Source organism: Rattus norvegicus, chromosome 5, assembly GCF_021556685.1.
Source record: "Rattus norvegicus strain SHRSP/BbbUtx chromosome 5, alternate assembly SHRSP_T2T, whole genome shotgun sequence".
NCBI classification, from domain to species: domain Eukaryota; kingdom Metazoa; phylum Chordata; class Mammalia; order Rodentia; family Muridae; genus Rattus; species Rattus norvegicus.
Genome location: NC_141538.1, coordinates 170,842,931 through 170,863,335, shown reverse-complemented (window position 1 = coordinate 170,863,335; position 20,405 = coordinate 170,842,931). Strand labels below are relative to the sequence as shown.

Genomic DNA, 20,405 nt, shown 5'->3' with positions numbered 1-20,405 from the left:
TGGAATGTTCTCTTAAACAAACCCTTCCCCCCATAACTTGCTTTTTATCAGCGTAGTTTACCCAAGCAGGAGAAAGGAAACCAGAACAGGGCTGGAACCTGCATTGGATCAAGACCTGAGCCTCTCTAACCCAGAGGACCCCCCCCCCTTATCCCTGAACCCACTCCTAGACCGGACATGCACCTGCTGGCTGTTCCTGACCCTTCACCTCCAGAGGAGGTCAGTCTGCCGGCTGCAGCCAAATACAGCTCAACCCACTTCCCTACAGAGCCCAGACTCCGAAGCATTCTTCCCAACCCCTCTCCTACTGTGCTGTGCGGAGGTCATTTCTAGAGCAGAGTGTGCCAAGGCCCCCGCCCAGCCTCAGAGCACACAGGGTCTGGCTGAGCCTCCTGGAATCACTCTGAACCAGTTTTCTGGTAAATCCATTACCAGTCCCTGCTCCTCACCCAAGCCAAGGAAGAAAAATGAATCCAGCTGCCTTTCCTGCCTGCAGCCATTCCTGGCAGGACCAGGTGGAAATAAGGGAGACAGGCCCCTCCCCTTGGCAATGGAGGGCCTCCTGGGAGAGCAGTTCTGACCCATGGCCTCCTCCAGAGGCCATACATCCCAAGGAACTCCAGACCCACATGAAGACCCCAAACGCCAAGAGGCACTGCACTTCAAGGGCCTGACAAGAGCCACCCAGGGACCTCAGATCAAATACCTCCAGTGTGTGTGATCACATTCTCAGTGGCTGCCTGTTGTTGTGTCTCTCTCTGTCCCTGTGGTTTTGTGGGACCCAGAACATCCTGATGGGTTACACTACCAAAGACACATTCTCACCCTAGGGGCGGTCGGCCATCTCCCGGGGCCCAAGGGAGAGCAGTGACCACAAGACAGATCCGAGTGTCACATTATACTCAGAGAAGGGGACAAACTGGCTCTAGTGACTAGGGAAGCTTCCTGGGGGAGGGAGGCCTGAAGTGGCCTTTGGAGAAGGTATTTTCAGGACTACAAAGCTACCTTGTCAGAGAATGTGAGCAGGCAGGTGGAGGTTGCTAGGCGATGGGGAAGAAGGGCCCTGGATACCAGGCAGCCAAGGTGAGAGACATAGACAATGACTGGATCCCAGGGCCAGGGATCCCAGGATCACATCAAGGTAGAAGGAACCAGGAGACTGTGGCTTGGGACCAGCAACCTGTCATCTATCTCCATGGCCCAGACCAGCCCCCCTGGCCATTCTTCCCTCCACCTGCTGGATGCTACGGCAAAGGTTAGCAGCCAGCTTTTGCTGGCCACCTGCAGGAGGCCCCAAATGCCACTGCCCCACAATACCCATAGGAATCTACTTGGTCGTTAATTCTTGTGGCGTATATGCTGCCTAGACTCTAAGGAACAGTCTGCATCCACATAAGATTCATAACAGTGACCTCTGACTCAGCAGGGTTTCCACTACTCAAATCCTTACACTGGGCCTGAGGTGGTGCATGGGTCTTCTCATAGCAGCTGATCATAGACATCTTCCCCATTCCCCTTGTCCCCCAAACTGACTCTGTCTAGAATGGTAAAGGTCTCTAGGGTCTGAAGTCTGATGGTTCAATGGAGTTGGGAACCCAACTACACAGCAGGGTGTGAAGGCGGGGCAGTGAAATTGAGAGGGGTGGGCGGGGCTTAAGACTCACTTCCCAGGGTGCTGTAGGGAAGACACAGAATGGGGCAGGGAAAATATCCCATGAGGCCCTGGGTGGTAGGTGTAGCCTTCATTCAAACCAATGCACTGAGAGAAACAGTAGCTAGAAGGCACGGCTGTACAGGGACAAGGTAGGCCACAGGCCACGGGACAAGTAGAGATTGGTCCAGTATAGAAATAGAGGCAAGAGACAAAAATGGAGACGAGATACTGCTGAGACTAAGTACAGGTTCCCTCTGCCCTCCATCCTGCCCCTGTCCCTACTCCTGTACTGCCCTTCTCCCTGACTCCCTCGCCCCAACTCATGTACCGCCCCCCACCCCCCACCACCCGACCCCGGTCCTTGCCCCCACTCCTGTACTACCCCCGCTCCCTCCTCTTTCCTGCCCCTCCACCTGTACCACTTCACCTCACCCCCGCTGCACCGCCCACACCCTTGCCCTTGAACCCACTGCCCCACGCTGCACCGCCCCCACGCCCACGCCACGCCCACGCCACGCCCCCACCCCATCCCTGTCCCTCACTCCCCTCTCCCTCCCTGGTCTTGAGGTGCAGGTCCTGTAACCAGGCCTCTATGCTCTGCCATCTGCTAACCAGGAGAGCCCAGTCTGTCAGCTTCACTCCCAGGAGACATGAGGGAATGAGTTGTTCTAGGTCGCACAAGACATGACCACTCTTCAAGGCAGTTTTAGTATCCCTGTTATCCACCAAATACTCATCAATTAAGGAGGAGACCTAAACCACTAGAGAGTAAAGCCTCAGAGGTACCAGGAGGACAGAAGAGAAGGATTGCCTGCATTGTCCCTTTCTCCAGCCCAGAAGATTCCTAGTCCCATGTAGAAGCTTCCAGAACCAAGGAAAGATCTTCCCTACGTCAACTGATGGTCATTTTCTCAGCTCAAGGGCTTACCATCCCGTGGGATACTGGCCAGGATTCCTACACCTCTTTGAGGCCCTCCATTCTACTGTCTGCTTCCTTTCCCTAGGCTTAGTTTGAAAACACAGCTGCTTGTAATTGGGGGGGGGGGGCTGTTTTTAGAAAACAGTCCCTATAGCCCCAAGCTGGCCTCAAAAGTAAAGGAAGGTGACTTTGAACTTCTGGTACTCCCCCTGCATTCCCTCCTGAGTCTGAGATTGTAGGTATAAACAATCAGGACATCAGGGCAGTCTTGGGGATGGAACCCAAGTCTCTGTGTATGTTAGGCAAGTGCTTTTAGCCCCAACCCTGGAACCGGGGGACTCTGAGTCATGCTGTCTTAAGTCAGCACTCAGGGGTGGGGGTGCGGGTGGGGGTGTGGGGTGGGGTGGGGTGGGGGGGATGCTTTCAAACCTTCATGACCCTCATGTCTAACTCTATTCTGCAGGTCTGCCTGAGCCCACAAGGACTTATGCCAAGAAGGGGGTTGGTGTTCACCAGAGGCTACCAGCTGCCTGTGCTGGCGTCCTCCAGATATGCCCCAGGGCCTTTGATGTTGGGGAGGTGGGACAGGCCTCTCCCACTGTTGCCATCGGGCTGGCAAGGCACTGACCTTAAAGGCTATTATTTTCTTGCCTTGGCCCCAATCAGGGGTTTACCTGCCAGTTTGCTCGCTGGAGGAATGGGTGTGAGCCAACATAGGAAATAAGAGCTTTCAACTCTCAGCACCTCTGATGGAGGAAGGCCTGGCCACGGGCATCTCTGGAAAACCTGCCACTGGCCTGGAAGGATCGAATTTGTAATTGGGTTTTCCGGCCATATCCAGACGACACCGGACTAGGAAAGCCCTAGTTCTGGCGCCAGAAAGAAGGGTGTGACTCTGTGGCCGGAAGCCCAGGTTCATGGCTGACCCTAGAGCCCACAGGTGTGTGGCCCCATCGCCAGTCTCGAGTTCTGTCTGTGCGGCAGGCCGCTCTCGCCACTATAGCTGAGTTCCTCATCTGACACACAAGGAACTGACTAATCACTAATCACAACTAACTAATCACTAACTTAATTAGATATTAAGCCAGGACAGGGGCTGGCATCTGGTGAGGCCCGCTCCTCCTTGTCGGCACTCGGGTCTTCCTTAGAGGGTAGATGGGGCGTCAGGCTTTAAGCTCTCTTATAATCGCCTCTCTTCATGCTACCACACCGCAAATTGCATGTAACATCCGTCCGAGTTCACAGAGGACATTGGTAGACACAAATGCCAGTTGTGTGCCAGGTACTGCTACCAGAAAGATGGGGAAGGAACACACGTCTCTTGTGTTCCCAAAGGCCTGGGAGAATGGAGGGATTGCAGTGGGAGAAGGGGCCACGCAAGCGGCCAGCTGGGCCGAGAACAGGGCCCTGCAGTCGCCAGTCAGCCCTGGGATCACCATCCCTGCTTGGGACCCAGCAGCCACTACTGATCCTCTCTGTCCTCAAGCTCAGCTCTTTGACAGTGGGTGAAGCTTGGGGGGGCTTTTCCTTAACATCTGCCTCCTTGGAAAGGAGCCTCCTTAGAATGATCACAGGGTCCCAGCATTGTGAGTGTAGGGTCACGGTTCTCCCTGTCCTCCCTGTCTGCTGAGGCCAGGCCACCCCAAGAAGTACAAGATCCACAGGTATTAGAGACTTGGGGAAGACTCTGCAGTAACACTGCTTCCTGGGGTCCAGACACTGCCTAGCAAGAGAGCCAGAGAAAGCTCTACAGGCACAGACACACAGCCACCCCAGGGGTCAGTCACAAGAATGGGGTCTAAAGGAACACTGCTGGTCCTCCCTTATGGATCAGTATAAACTGGCCTGGGTCCCTGCTGTGAACCTTTATCGGAGCTGCAATTCACTTCCCACGTTCCTTCCTCTCCCTAGGGATAAAGAGGACCTGGCGATGAAGCGATGAAGCTCTCGGGCAACAAGCCTGCATCAGTGGGTGTGACAGACATGGGACTGGAGCCACTGTGACAGCTGAGAGCGGGTGAGACAAGCTTCTTGGGAACCCTGATTTGGGGGAGCCTCCTTGGGGACAATGACATAGTGTCCATGAAGAGTTGGAGCCTGCGAGCTTCTCACGAACATTCCAAAGCGATCTCAGCTCCACTCTTAAAATCCTACAGCTGGGGGAGATGACAGGAGCCTGGGTCTTCATCAGGCTAAGCCTCCCTGCTACGGGGCATCTCTTGCAGAGTCCCAACCCCGCATGGGAAGGCAGGCCTGGAGACCTGAATCAGGAAGGGCTACCAAGCACCCCCCACCCCCTACCCCCACCCCATACTCCCATGAGAAGCCCCAGCCTCCATCCTGACAGCACTAAGAGAGAATAATTAATTCGCCCTGTTACAGCATCACAAGAGCCTTCAGGTCAGTGTAAGGACTGGACCCATTTTACAGATTGGAATGTTTTAGAAATGAACTCCAAGCCAGAGGGCAGCCGAGGCAGGAAGCCAGGTAAGGCAAACTATGGCCTCGGAGCTTGCCTGAATTTGACAGGAGCCCCAGGCCTGATGAAAGACCTGCCCCCCATTAGAACCTAGGTATAGAGAAGGCAGAGGACTGTGATCACCCAGGACACAGGCCAGCCCTCCAAGGCAGTGCTGGTAAGCAAGCAGAATCTCTCCCCCCATGATCTGCCTCTAAAGCTGGCCTGGTGGTTGGCAGGAGGGATGCTGGTCCTGGTTTCTGAGCATTTCCTGAATCCTCTAACGACTCACGAGCCAAGAGTCCTATGTGTCATGCTTTGCTGACAGAGGCCCAGGTTCAGACACACACCTTCCTGAGGGCTTAGGGAGATGCTCAACCCTCACTGGCACCAGAGGAGAGCCCTGGAGTGGCTTTGCCAATGCAAGACATACAGAAAGGAACCTTTTTGGGTCTGGAAAGATGGTTCAGTTGTGTTTGCCTCATCAGTGTGAAGACCAGGCAGGGTGGCCTCCATGAGTAGTCACAGATCTGGGAAGGGGGAAATGGGGAGACTCTTGGGGCTTACTGGCTGCTGGCCTACTTGGTGAACTCCAAACCAGTGAGAAACCCTGTGTCCCAAAAGGAAGTAGACAAGTATCTAGGAACACCACCACAGGTTGCACGCACGCACACACACACACACACACACACATATATACAAACACACACATGCAAACACACACATGCATACACACACATGCACACACACACATGCATACATACATGCACACACATACACGCAAACATGCAAACACACACACACACACACACACACACACACACACACACACAACAAACAAATGAAATAAGTTTCATTGAAAAGCCTGATAGGTCTACCCTACACAAGCCTGGGCCCACCTGTTCAGAAGGACTAGTCCAGAGCAGAGACCAGATGCCACCCAGCAACACAGAGGCAGTGGATAATATTACTATGGCCACCCAGTCTAGCTGAGTGGATTTGGCCCTGGCTCTGGCAGAGCCTCCTAGAACATGACATATACCAGCCTGGACCAGCTCTCAGGGCCAGCCAGGGCCAAGACACCTCCAGGCAGGCTCCCTTGCCGGTTCTGTTTCACGGCGACAAATCATCCCTCTTGGTAGTTTCTGAGCTCACCCTGCCATCCACTCTGCACACACCTCCCTGCATGAGCAAGCCAGGCAGTCCTCCCCTCCTGGGACTTGTTCATTTCCTGCAAGTCCATGCTCACACGCGCAGGCAGCTTGCGCCCCACGAGCTGTGCTGCCTCGTGTTTGCCAGAGGAGGCTGGGCTGGCAGGGGACACAGAAAGAGCTCAGCAGGCTCCTGGCTCTCAGCAGCCCCTTGGCCATGAGGTGACTTAGACCTCCAATCATCTGAAACTCGAAGAACTGGGGCATGAACCGGGGCAGGGGGTGGGGAGGCAGGGAAGAGGCAGGAAGAGGAGAGAAGGCAGTTGCTGCTGGAATGCAAGGTTTGAGGCCCATCCATGTCTGAGACACCATTCCGCCTCTGCCTAAGACTTGGTTCTTTGGCCATGCCCCCTGTCTCTGCCCACCTCTGCCAGATTGCAAAGACCTGGGCTACCGTTAGAGACCCCAAACAGAGACGCCAATGCCTCACACCGTAACACAGAAACAGGCCTAGAGGCACAGGCCTGCAATTCCAGCTTCTCTGGAGGCTGAGGCAAGAAGATCCCAAGTTCAAGGCCTGCCTGGGCCACAGAGCAAGGTCAGGAGGAGCCTGGGAAATTCAGTCAGACCCTGTCTCAAAGGCAGCTGCCGGTAAGGCTTAGTGGTAGAGAGCTTGCCTTGTACAAACAAGGCCCAAGTTCAGCATCCCCCGTGGATGGATAGCTTAGGCCTTAGGTCATTACCCTCTCTTGCCTTCTGTTACCTCATCCCTGGGGGCACGCAAGTGGGAGCCGGTCTGAATAGCTTGCTGGCATTGTGCTCAGCTCCCAAATGTCCATGTCCCACTCAGAACAGGCATCAACACAGCACACCAGGTCCAGAGCACATGCTACAAACTCCGGGCTTCTGGGAGGAAGATGATGGGACACGCCCTCTAAGCATACCTGAGATCATCCCTCTCCCAGACAGGGTGGGTGTAAATGGGATGAGAAGATAGCAAGTCTTCTCTGGGGCTCCTTAGGTCTTTGGGGGCGGGGGTCACCCTTTCCGATGGCTTAACAATACCTGTCTAGAACCCCACCTTTGTACAGAGCTCCCACCCAATCCACTCTCCCGGGCTATAGGAAATATGGGGGTCAGCAGAGCCAGGTTCTGATCCACTGCATCAAATGACCAGAGTCGGGAATGCTAGACAGAGAGGCCCCCGGGTGGTAGGAAGTACCTGCCTACTCCAAGCACCGTGGTGGCGTCCCGATGCTGAGGGCTTTGACCTACAATCTGATGTCCGTGTGAGGGGCTTCTGAGATGATTTCATGGCTATGATGAGCCTTCCGTGCAGGCTCTGGAAAGACCCTAGGCATGGCACCCCACTGCCCAGCCCCAGCCCCGGCAGATACTCTGGGAATCTGCCCTTGGGTAATTGCTGCCCGACAGGCGCAGACATCATCAGGCCGGGCACTGGTCAGCCCTACTGATGACTGCCACATACTCCAGAAGACAGACCAGAGGAATGCTGGGAGTCTGCATTGCCCAGCAGAGGCGTTGGCATGGTTTTCTGTATGCCACTCAAGAATGTCCCCAGACTCCCAGATACGGTGAGGCTCTGGGAAGAGTAGACAGCCACGTCAGACCAGCCCCCACCTGGGAAGCCATGGGGCTGGAGAGACTGATTCCACCTTGGGTGTGAAAGAAGCCAAGCCAAGGGGCAGGTGGCACTCGGGGCAGAAAAATAAACAACACTTGATTAGAGGAACTGGCTCACCGGAAGTGGCCCAGGGCCAGGCCTGTATCAGTCTTTCAGTTTGCTCCTTAAACCAGCTTAGCCGTCACCCCGTCCATTCAGAGGGAGATACCGCAGGCTTATAGTGACAAGGGAAGCTATCTGGGCTCTGTGACATGGGGACCAGTCAATCTCCCTAGGACATCTATAGGACACAGTGAGAGACTCTAACCCACAAAGGTCTTGAGCATTCGCTATGCACAGCCATGTCGCGGATACAAGAACGGGGTTGCAAGCTGCTTCCCAGGGCTGACTTACTAAGCCAGTTCAAAGCAGGAGCCATCTTTAATGCTTGGTTAACCCAAAATGCAAATCTCTGCTGGCAAGGTGACCTGCAAGCAGAGGGATGGGCTCTGGGGGCATCCACAGGGACCGGCTGCACAGGCATGGAAACACAGACACAATACTCATTAAACAATTGTCTGTCCTACCTCCCTTTAGGCTAGACATGTGGAGGGACAGCCAGAGGGCTGGGGCATGACACTAGTGTTTCAGCAACATTCCCCACCTCCAACCTCCTGCTGGTTACAGGAACAAGTTAGAAAGGAGAACATGGGAATCTATCCTCTAGAATGCCTCATGCAGAGCAGACACCCCCGCCTCAACGCCTCTCCAGACCCCAAGTCCGGCGGTCCAGGCCCCGACTTGTAGGCAGATGGCTCACAGATGGGCAGCTGAATAGCTGGAGATGGTGTGACATTTAGCTGAGGACATTCTAAGACGCAGACAGTGACCATCTGATACAGAGAGCAGAGGGCAGCCTGTCGACCCAGACCCTGACCACTGATGGCCTCAAACGCTCCAAGAGACTCAGCTGTTCAAACCAGCCCTGGGCTGAGATGTGAGGGCAGCCAGAGAATGCAGAAAAGGGAGGGGGGACTAAAGGGCTGGGGACAGGAGGGCCCCCTCAGCCCCCCTCCCTGCTCAGTTCCCTGAGTCTCTCCAGGATCTACTTCTGTCTGGTCTTGATTTTGCTGACAGACTGCCAGAACTGCTGGGGCGGAGTCACGGGGGCCGGTTCAGAGCTGGCAAGCTGCTTCCAGCCCCAGGCCTCTGACAGGCAAGGCTCCTATCAGTGTCACAGGGATGCGGGCCCTTCCCCCAGAGGGTCTTAGCTCCTAGTCCTAACTTGAGCTTGTCCCTGGCTCCCACCACCCACTTTGTCTAACAGACACGTCTTACCTTGGCAGGTTTTGCCGTCACCCTGCAGCTGGTAGCCGGGTGGGCAGCGGCAGTAAAAGCCACCCACAGTGTTACAGCATGGGCCCTCGCAACCCCCGTTGGCACTGGCGCATTCGTCCACATCTGCGGGGAGAAACGCAGATACGCACTTGGCCACGGAAACACGGTGTCCCCAAGGGATGGGAAGGAGGCATCAGTCAACAGGACAGACCCCATAGAGGGAGAGGAACAGACCCACAGTCACTCCACCACCCCCCACTCCACCACCCAAGCACCAGGGAAGCGGCTCTCCTAGCATCCAGGGAAACAGGTCTTCAGGACAGTATCTGAGCAGCCCCTTGAAGGAGATCTGACCTTCAGGAGCAGCTACAACCAGCCGTGTTGGCCCCAGAGCATCCTGTAGGCTCCAGGAAGGCCACCTGTGCAGCATTAGGTTTTCCTAAGAAACCAGCTTCCCTTTGCTCTGAAGCTAGGTGACCCCACACGATCCCTCTTCACGGAACCCTGACCATGGACTCAACACCCTGGTCACACCGTGACAGCTTTGGTCTTCCTTTTATGTTGTGATCGGGCAGAGCTGTGTCAGGTTAGGGAAGGCAGTGAGCATACAGCAGAGTTAGAGGACCATTACTGCCAGGGCCTGAGACCACAGCTCCTTTCCCTCTGATCAGCTCTTACGGGTACAGAGCACAGATGACCGCTCTGAGACAGCATCTGCGTAGCTGAGATTGAGGACTCCTAACAGGCTCAGACTTACATGGGAGAAACAGTGCTCCAGCCGCCGCCCGGTCTGGCCAGCCTGGGACTGCAGGGACCTTATTTATGAATGTGTAGACTTATCATGTGTTGAGTCAGTATTTGTGCCTCTGCCCACCCACCTGGTCATACCACCTCATCTGAGTCCAGGGAAGCTGGCCCTCCAGTGTCCCCAAACACAATCAACCTTAAGGCAGACTTAGGACAAGGGGAATCCTAACATGTCACAGGTACACATAGATAAGCCTTTATTCTACCTGACGTGTCCTGTTGCTAGGAGAGGAGCCAAACCCTTACCGACTACAGCAACACAGGAAGCTGGAAGAACCAGGTATGGGTACTCTCAGGTCTGAGATGGCCCAAAGCTTATCCAGTGGTTCCAGTATCTCGTCAGAAGGGTTCCTAGGAGAACCTCTCCCAGCTAAGCTAAGGGCCTCAGAGACACCGGCCGTCGCCTGAGGATGGTGGTGGCCAAAGGACACTGGCCGGCTGCCTCTGGATTCTTGGAACGCAGCCACCAGTCTAGCCCTGCGAAGCCAACGGTGGGAATTTCCTAGGAATTCCTGAGGAGTTACAGAGTCTCGGCAGAGGTCATGGCTGGGATGCCTAGGGTCCCCTGTCTGCTGGCCTGAGGAGACAGCACAAAAGCCTGGCTGGAGAGCCAGGGTATGAGCTAAAAAACCAGCTTAGGCCTGTCCTGTCATTCAGACCACTGAGTGGGAAACTAGAAGGGAAGCTGAGGGATCACGGGGACGACTTGAGGATCAGGGTCACAGTCAAAGAAGGTTCTCTCATAGTAATGTATGGATCCAGGTTAGGAAACCTCACAAAACCATATGTAGGCACCAGAGTAAGGATGCCCACTACAGCTCAGAACCTCAGGGGTCTTGAAAAACAAAAAAGCAAAACAAAATAAATAAAATAAAAGCAAAACACCCAAACAATATGAGCTCCAGAACACTCACCCTTACTCTCCCTCCCAGGTTTTGTCACAACCAGGAACCAGTGGAGCAGGGCAGAGTGGTCAGGTCCCTGGCTGAACACCCTCTATGCACACGGCCAAGGCCAGTTGGCCATCTGGACAGTGATGGAGACATTTCAGAGGTGGGGATGGCCAAGGAAGGTCTCCACACTACATTTGAAGTTCACAGTAAACTGCTCAGTAGAGAGAGCCCGTCACTCGTGTATAAACTGCCTCATCCCTGCATATGCTCAAGCCCTCTCCAGTGCACAAAACACCTGTGGGCACGTCCCATTTGTCACCTGGGAGTGCTGGTCTGCAAAGACAGGATCCCCAAGCTTTGGGAATGAGCCTTGAAACCTTCTCAAGTCAGTGCAGCTGGGAGGCTGTGACACTCATGCATACGTGGTGGCCTGGAGCAAGAACCCTCACAGCTGAATCCACCACTGGAGCCAGACCTAGTGCCTAGCACAGAGGTCCACCAAGTAGCTGCCCTTGCAGTCTGGGCTGGCATCACTCCGATGTTGATCTTGGGGGGCTAAAGATCATCATTTCAAGACAATATATGCAACCGCTGTGCATCTTTTAAAAAAAAAAATCCCCCGGGCCTTGGCATCCTTGAGTTCAGGAGGATGTTCCCCTACCACTGATGACTCACTAAGACACCTCCAAGGTTCACTAGGACACCCCATGGCTTACTAGGATGTCCCTGCAATGGGTCACCAGAACACCCCCAGGGGAGACCTTCACACTCCTCTTTGCAATGCCTAGCTGTCCGGCTGTCCCCATGTCAATCTGTCCTTGGAGCAGCAACCTAAGGATTCCTGAGAAGCCAACCCCAGGGGCTACACACCATGCTGCTCTAGTAGCATGAGACAGTCACGCTGCAGAAAAGAGATGGCAGGAGGGAGCTGGGGACAAAAACAAAGGGGCGGTGGTGTCACAGCTGGAGGAATACACCAGGTGCCACTGAAGCCTAAACCCAGATGGGTGATTTTTTTTTTTTTTTTTTAAGATTTAGAGACAGATCTTTATTTTAAACTCTGCTCTACCAAATTAGCATTTCCCACCAACTCGGGGAGCAGAGACCTTCACAGGCTTCACGGTCTTTTGTTTAGGGGCTGCCTTTGTGGGGGCCTTGGCAGCCAACATGGCTGTCTTCTTTGATATCTGCTTAGCCTTTTTTTTTTTTTTTTTTGCTTCCTTGGCAGCCCTGATAGCCTGCTCTCAGTGAGCTTTCCTGACTCCTGGTTTCTGAGTCCTCTTGGCCATTATATCTGCCCAGTGATGGCTCGCTGGAATTCGACCGCACGGTGGGTTCTTTTCTCTGGACCTTCTTCCTGCTGTACTTTCTATGCAGGACAATCCAGTCATCCAGGATCCCTCTGGGAAAGGAATGGGGACTCACATTCTGCATTAAGAAACTGAAAAACCTTCCGTAGATCCTGACTTAGTGCTGCCCCTGTCCCGGGTAGATCTTGTACCCGCTGAAAACGCACGGCACCGCCGCTTGATCTTCATGGTGGTAGACGGTGATTTTCATAATGTGAAGGTCACCTCAGTTTAAACAGAAAAGGAAATGATCCTCATACTGGGTACCTCCATTGCTTCTTGGATTCTCATGCAAAGGGAAAAGTGGGGCGTGGACCCCTCTGCAGCTCGGACCTCACTGTGGAGACTCCATGAATGAGTACCAAGCCACGTGGACACCTCAGCATCTCAGTGCTCGCCCTGAAGAGGCTGGCACACCCTCACCTGCCCATCCGTCAACATATGATGCTCCCGGGTATGGTGGTGAGGTTCTGAGATTGGCTGCCAGGACCAGGATCTGAGGGTCCTTCCAGACCTCAGGAGCGACACAGATGTGCATGTGCAGGACTCTCTCACACAGCAATCCCACCAAGCAGAGCCAAGGCTGTGGCAGGTGCCCGACAGACTCAGTCCTGCCGAACCTGGGCACAGCCTCCAAAGATGGCGAGACGCCGTGGAAACTTCTACAGGGGCCCGAGGCAAAGAAGAGAGCACGTTTCTAATAAGCACGGAGCACAGACAAACAGCCAAGGCCAATGCAGACCCCAGGGGACGGACTGCATGCTTGGCGCACTAGGCCATCATTAATCATCAAAGATGGTGGTTGGGAGAGACGGGGGGGACCAGCAGGAGGTGTGATGTGGGGGAACTCCTCTCCCCCTGGAGAAGTTGTTCTACCAAAAAACACTAAGAAAAGTATGAACACAGTCCCTGAGGCGGACATCTCTATCCACCCCTTAGGCCCCAACAGCAGCTGTGTAATAGATGGGCCTCTGGCAAGCCAGATTGGAATCCTTCCCTGGGGATATATGCCCCCATGCCCGGCTCCCCTTTCCTCTGTCAAGGTTAGCTTTCAACCTGTCATGCTAGCCCCAAAGGGTCTTCAGCAAACAGCACACGGAGGACCCGAGACTGCTGCTTCTCCCTCCTCACACATTCCACGGCCACACAGGATCAAGACAACGTTCACACAGTGTCCTGTAAGAAGACCAAGAACGGCTAGGGAGAATTGGTTGAGGGCAGAGGCTAGAAACTTGGAAGAAGGGGAGGTGTTGCCCCCCCCCACACACACACACAGGAGAAGCAGCCAAGTGGAGACGGTCCCTGCCCAGAGTCGCTATCTGGGAAACTGCGTCTTATAAGGTTTATCCTCCCTTCCCACTCCGCAACAGATGTAGGCTCCAAGAGCTAAGAGCTGGGGCAAGCGACATGCCACCGGTCTGTGCTGGACTCCAAGATGGACATCACCACAAGGTTACAACCCAGGAAACTTCCTCTGCACTGTAGTACCGTGGCTCGGTCCTACACACCCCACTTTACCAGTGGGAAAACGGCCTCCGTAGCACCTCACCCCACAAACCCAAACCTGGTCACAAAGGTGCCGATGACCGTGGCTTCATCTGTCCCTCCCTCTGCCCCAAGCAGCTAGCTGTCTTCTCCAGGCTCCAGGCTCTAAGCAGATAACTAGTGACCAGGACCCAGAGGCCTATGGGAACAAGATAGCATAAAAGTACCTGGGGCTGGGCCTGATGCCTGGGGGACAATGTGACCACAGTCTAGAATACATCTAGATGGAGCAGGGAAACCTGAAAAGGTGACCTGAGAGACTCCTGAAAAAACAGGAGAGCCTCAGTCGGGGAGAGCAGCCTCATCCGTCTAGCCCTGCCCCCCAGGAACCCCACAATTACTTTGCACCCCAAGCCAGGCAGCATTCAACAGCCCCCCACCAGTGGAGCTGCTCCCCTTTAAGCCCAGACAGTGGATGGAATCCAAACCCTCCTCACAACTCAGGCTTGGTCCAAGGATGGGTGTCCAGACGGCCCTGAGGACTGGCAGCAAGGCCCACCTAGCTGGCATGCTGGACTAGAGAATACAGTCTCTTCCAAAGGTACACAGGAGGGCCAACATGCACCCTGCTGGACTCTTAGGGCCTTAAGACTAGGGTTAACACACACACACACACACACACACACACACACACACACACACAAACCTTGATCAAGAGACTCATAGCCCAGAGGACCTTCCGCCTAGGCATAGCCTGCCCTTGGCTACTCTCACTCGGACCTCTGTAGATAACCTGATGACCTCATAGCTAGCCTTTTGGCATATCAGTACACCCATTCTAGAAATCTTGAGGAACAGAAAAGGGGGAGGGCTCAGCCAAAGGATGCCCCCCTCCAACATACACACATACACACACACACACACACACACACACACACACACACACACACACACACTGGCTTGTGAAGAATCGCTTCCCAGATCAGGAGGCCTTGCTATACAGAACATGTTCCGGGGCACCCAAAGGGGCTGCCCACGCCCACTGGATAGGGGGAAGACAGCCAGGGCCTCAACTTGTGAGCCTGTGGGGACAATGATAATACCCGATCCCTTCTGCCCACCTCAGGCCTCAGGCTGCTTGTCAGGAGCCAGGATTTATGAGGCCCTGCCTGTTCATGAGGCCAATAATCCCCTCTTCCTATAGCCAGGTGTCACCCAGACAGGCCGGGGCTGCTCCCTGAGTCTTAGCCAAGAGCTGATGCAGGCCAGCTGGACCAGAGTCAGCTACCCAGAGCTCCCGGGGGAAAGGCGAGGGGCTGCAGGTACAAGGGACTTCAGAAAGAACCCTAGGCCTGGGAGGCCTGGAAAAGCACCTCCCGTAGGAGGGGGTGGGCAGCCTCTCTGCTGTGCCAACTGAGAAACAATCTCGGGGACACCCCCTCCTCCGCCAACAACACTCCAGGAGGCTCCGATCTGAGGAGGATGCATTAGCTGGGCCTCTTTCCCACCTCCTTAGGAATGTTCTTCCTTAGGAATGTTCCACCTCTGAGTCTGGATGGGCCCCCTTCCCTCGGGGCAGCGGGACAATTGGGAACCTCTGTGTAAGCTTGCTCTGCAGGGCCAACATGCCCGCTCAACACTCCAGGCTGAACAAGCTCAGAGGTGTTGTTCAGGGTGGGGCTGAGCACCCGTGTGTCCCCCTCCACTCCCCATGGCCAGGAAGCCACTGTGCCTCCTTTCCTGTGTACCCTGCCAAACGCCACAGCAGGTGTCTGGCCTCAGGGATCAAAGAAACGGATCTTTTTAGGAAGAAGGTGGATGCAGGAAATGACAGTGACTGGGTAGTTAGCACCGTTGCTCAGCTGGTGACAAGAGAGGGCTGCTTTCAGGGGTGGCCGTCTGCGGAAGATCAGACATCAGACAATGAGGTAGGGTCTGGGGTGTTAGTCCAGCCAGATTGGAAGGGATGTGCATGGCAAATTCACGTCAGCAGGCGGAGGCTGAGGCAGTCTGGGCCAGAGGTTAGTAGTGATCCACACTGGGTCAGGTGGGGACTTCAAGGTACCCTGGAACTGGAGACACAGGTTCCATTGCTGCTGTCACAAAGTGCTCTTGAAGTGGCTTAGAGGTTAAGAGCACTGACTGCTCTCGCCGAGGACCCACGTTGGTTCTCAGCACTGATGTGGTCCCTGTAACTCCAGTTCCAGTGAACGCAACACCCTCTTCTACCCTCCACAGACATGGGCACATACACGCATGCATGCAAAACACTCATATAAATAAAATTTAAAATTCGATTCAAAATACTCCTAACCAGGTAGAGTAAACAGTGATTCTGTTCTCTCTCGCCTCTAACAGTCAAGGAGCCAACATTCCAACACTCAGCCAAATCAGGGCATGGGTTAGCGCCACGTTTCCTCTAGATCTCAGGCAGGTTTTTCCCAGCTCCTGTTCCCGCCACATCTTCCCAGCCTCTGCCTCCCAGGCCACACAACTTCCTCTCCGTGCCTAATCTCCATTCCTCCATTAAGCACCCTTGTAACGGCACACAGGTCCCTTGGGGAATCCTGGCCAGTTTCTCCCTCTCAAGATCGAAATTGATTACATCTTCCAAACCTCTGTCCTAAAGCCAGGGCTCCAAAATCAGCTAGGAATAGTAGGTACTGGCTTGGGGACTGCGGTTCCAAACCCCTTGGTTTGTTTGTGCTTCCTCAGAGCACAAATTGGATGGGCAGACCCCAAACTCTGCTAAGGCTTTCCTATATACTCCTTCAAAAGCAGGAGGGACCTAGGGCCATTCTCAAAACTATAGCCAAGGCACAGCAATGGGACGTTCATTCAACTAGGATCACTCAAGACATGACCTGTAGCTGTCTTCTGCTACTCTGTGGGTCTTTCTTTTCTCCACCCCTTTTCCTACTCTTTCAACCCCAAACACTGGATAAGAGAGAAAAAAAGAAAAGAGATCCCCGAATAAAGTCAAGGGTCGGAAAGGGGCAACATTACTGTTATACTGCTTCCTGTTGATTAGGGGTGTTGAGTTCCTTGGGGCAGGTTTGATCTTTGACGTCAGTATATCCAATTTCTTCTTGTTTCTTCTTTGTGTACAACTACTTAACAAACAGTGATCAATAACTACCAACAACCCATAGCCTCTTGGGACCCTAGCCTTTAAACACCCTTAGAAAAGTTCCCAGAATTCCAAAGGTCACACGGTCGCAGAAACCATCTGCAGCTGGCAAAATCACACCCCTGCTAGAGCATGAGGTAAATCATGGTCAGCTGCTGTGGACAGTCTGAAGCGGCCCCGTGTCCCCACACCTGTGGTTAAAACAAAAACACATACTATGTCTGTGCTTTTATAAACCAAAATTCCAGAATTGTCACTACCAGCCCCCTACCCACTTGGTCAGCCACCAAGCTACCTCTCAACTTGTCCCCCAAGCTGCTTCCAGGACCTGTAGGAAGCAGCCACTGTGGTCCCCTGGAGTCAAGGCCATCTGCTTGTACCCACATGAACGTCGGCGCAGGGTCCTGGACACCATAACACCTACATACACCAGGCCCAAGTCCTCTCTTGAACCTTGAACATTTCACGCCAAGGATGGTGTTTCATCATTACTGAGAAACTGGGGTTCCCTGGGCAAGAGTTCTGAACAGGCTTGAGCTCCAGGGGGACTATGGTGGTCCTCAAATCTTCATGATCCTTCACTCATTATCTCATCTTAAAATACAGGAACACAGAACAAGAAGACATAGTCAGACCACTAGAGTAAATCTATACAGACCAAAATCAGGAGCCACCGCAGCCCCATGGTCCTACCCAGGCCCAAGATAACCAGAAACAAGACTCAGATCATCATACCTGGTTGCAAGGGGACCCGGGAACTGTGGTAGGTCCCAGCAGCTGAGTCTCTTAGGAAAAGGTGGGGCCCTCACAGGGCTGCCTAGAACCCTCTCAACACCCTGGCTCTCAGGCCAGACACATGTCTTGGCTTGTGCCTCTGTTCCCCCTGGGGCTGCACTCAAGGTTATGCAGCGTGACTCTCAAGGAAGTGTCTGCTAGGTGGAGTGACGGGGAATAGGACAAGCCTCCCTGTACCTCTGTCAAGGAGACAGTAGTCACCAAGTGTGGGTACCCGCTGCTCACAGGAAACCTGCCTAAAATGTTCCCATCACCACCTGGGGAAGAGCCTGGCCCGTCCACTCCAGGTCTGCAGTTAGCATGCTAGCCCTCTGGGACTGACCCGTAATCCTAGAACCACATAGACCAAAGTCTTAACCAGCTGAGGCTGATCTCCAAGTCCAGCCAGGCCCAGCCTGTTACAAGTCACTGAGAGACAGAGATTTTGGCTGTATGTGCAGGCTGACAGCCTGTGCTCTGCCCTTCCAATTCTGACGGAGAAGAGGTTAGAGTGGCCTGTCCCGTATAACCAGAGCCTTATGTGAGACCCACAACCTTGACCCCATGAGCTCCCCGGAGGCAGGAAGTACCACTTTGGTTTTTATGAAGCACAGACAGTAACTGTTACATCCAAGACTTCATAGGGTAGGACTCAGCATTCTGTTACCCCTCCCAGAGGCAGCCTGCACCCCACCCCACCCTCCACCTACCCATGCAGTCTCACACTAGCCTCCTGCCTGCCATTCCAACAGTAAAAGCCCAGGAAGGGGGGAACTCTTAAGTCCTGGAACAGCCTGTGGGTCCAGCAAGAAACACTGTGTAGCAAGGGCCCGAGGGGCCAGCCTTCATCCTGCTTGGGTGCTTGGGTGGGGTACCACACACAATGGTTCTGGAGGCAGGGAGGCACCAGTCAAACTGCAGCAAGGCAGATAGGTTATGTGCAGGGCTCCAAAAATGTAAATGACCTGAGCTCGGCATACAGACAGAGCATCACACACAACTGCTCTCCTTGTGTTTTCCAGTGTTGGTTACTGCAGTGCTGGCTGGCCCCTGCCTGAGACAGTCGCCTCCCATCCCTGAGGCCTATAAACACGATGGTGCATCATCTCAGCAGGGCCGAGTGAAGTTAAACAGCCTACCCTCCAAGTTGTGAGAGGTCCTGTGAGTGGGACAGGAGGCAGGCAATGGGGTTAGAGCCAGGCATGGCACCCTGAGTCCGGGGACAGATAAAGGGACTGAATATCCATGTATAGGAGACCCCGGGAAGCTACACAAGGCCAGGTGTGACTTCCCCAAGGCCTCCAGGCCAGCCCTCAGATTCGGTGAGGGAACTTGTGCTGTAGAACCTCCGACCCCGCCCACCCCCACCCACTCCACTTGTGCCAGTCTGAACGGTAACAGAAAAGCTGATGTTGTCAGTAGGTGTGGATTGCCTTTAAAACAGAAGAACGGGAGCCAGAACTGGAGGAGCCTCTGCTCCGGGCTGGAGCTTGCCCTTGGCTCTCAGATCAGGAGAGGGAACAGTGCCCAGCAGAGCCGCTGTTGTAGCAAGCCTGGTTTCCACCATCTGCTTACCTTCCAGGGTAGTTATCGCTTTTCAGGAGTCCTGCCAGCCTGGGACAGCTACAACATTCCAGACTGATTCCCAGTGGACCCCGCCCCACCTTAACACAAACTAGTGGGAGGAGAGGCCGTCCAGTCCCTGTCATTCACTCTATCCAGATGCCTGGTGTCAGGAGAGCGAGGTGAGTTAAGCAAAGAATCTTGGGATGGCAAGAAGGCACTCAGGCAGTGCAGCCAAAGGGAAGAGCCTAGAGGGGCCTATGGGGGATGTCTTTTGGAAGGGGCATCCTTGGAGCAGAAATGGTTCAGAAGAAGCCAGTTCAGGCAGCTGTCCCAAGCATAGGGCAGCTGCTCCAGGGTGATCCAGTGCCTGCGTTTGTATAAGGATGCACACAAGTGAATGCTTCCCATTCTCTCAGAAAGCCAAGTGTACCATTGGAAGACACAGCAAAGATCCCTTCTAGTGGGAGGAGTGCTTCTACCGTGTGATTGGGTTTCTTCCCTAAGTGCTGGTTTTGATAGGTGAGTCCAAGGCCTATATTTGCTGGGATCCTCTGCTTTAGTCCTGAGGTATTGTGGGAGAAGTGTGTGTGTATGTGTGTGTGTGTGTGTGTGTGCACTCGCGTGTTCGTGTGTGTGCATGTGTATTTGTGTGTGTGCATGTTTGTGTACATGTGTGTTTGTGTCTGTTTGTGTGTGCGCATGCACATGTGCATGTGCATGTTTGTGTGCATGTGTGTTTGTGTGTGCATGTGTGTACATGTGTGTTTATGTCTATGTTTGTGTGCACGTGTGTGCGTGTTTGTGTGCGTGCGTGTGTGTGTGTGTGTGTGTGTGTGTGTGTGTGGCCTCACTGGATAGCAACCCAGCTCTCTAGCTTCACAATGCCACCTGGTAGCAACGCCACCCTGCTCAGCTTCCGACCTTTCACCTGAGCCTGTGCAGGAGATACCCCTTTCCAAATACCTCAGAAGAGCCCCCTTCACCATCCCTCCTGCACATGGAGGTGGTAACTCATCTCACTGCATGGTGATGCTTGAGACCCCAGAAGGAAAGCATCGGATGCTAACAGCATGTGTGCACAAGACAGAGGCATCCAGTCCATCCTAAAATAAGCTTCAGAGCGTAGAGAAGCCACTAATGAACCCTCCTCACCCTGGGTGGCTCTGCAGCAGATGATCGGCCTCACGCCACCGCCACAGTCTGCTCAGATACAGTGAGCTGGCACCTCAGCGTATGGGACCCTTCTTTATAAACACG

General features: G+C 54.0%; 1 protein-coding gene across 4 annotated transcripts in view; it reads right to left on the bottom strand.

Annotated features, from left to right (window-relative positions):
• The window catches only part of Megf6 (multiple EGF-like-domains 6), a 100,893-nt gene that overhangs the window by 41,102 nt on the left and 39,386 nt on the right, over window positions 1-20,405 (bottom strand). For 2 of the 4 annotated variants that reach the window (XM_087550962.1, NM_022955.1), the window contains 1 exon segment: window positions 9,145-9,267. The exons of the other annotated variants lie outside the window; for them this stretch is intronic. In XM_087550962.1, the coding sequence (XP_087407088.1) occupies window positions 9,145-9,267 (123 nt within the window). 4 annotated transcript variants of the gene reach the window in all.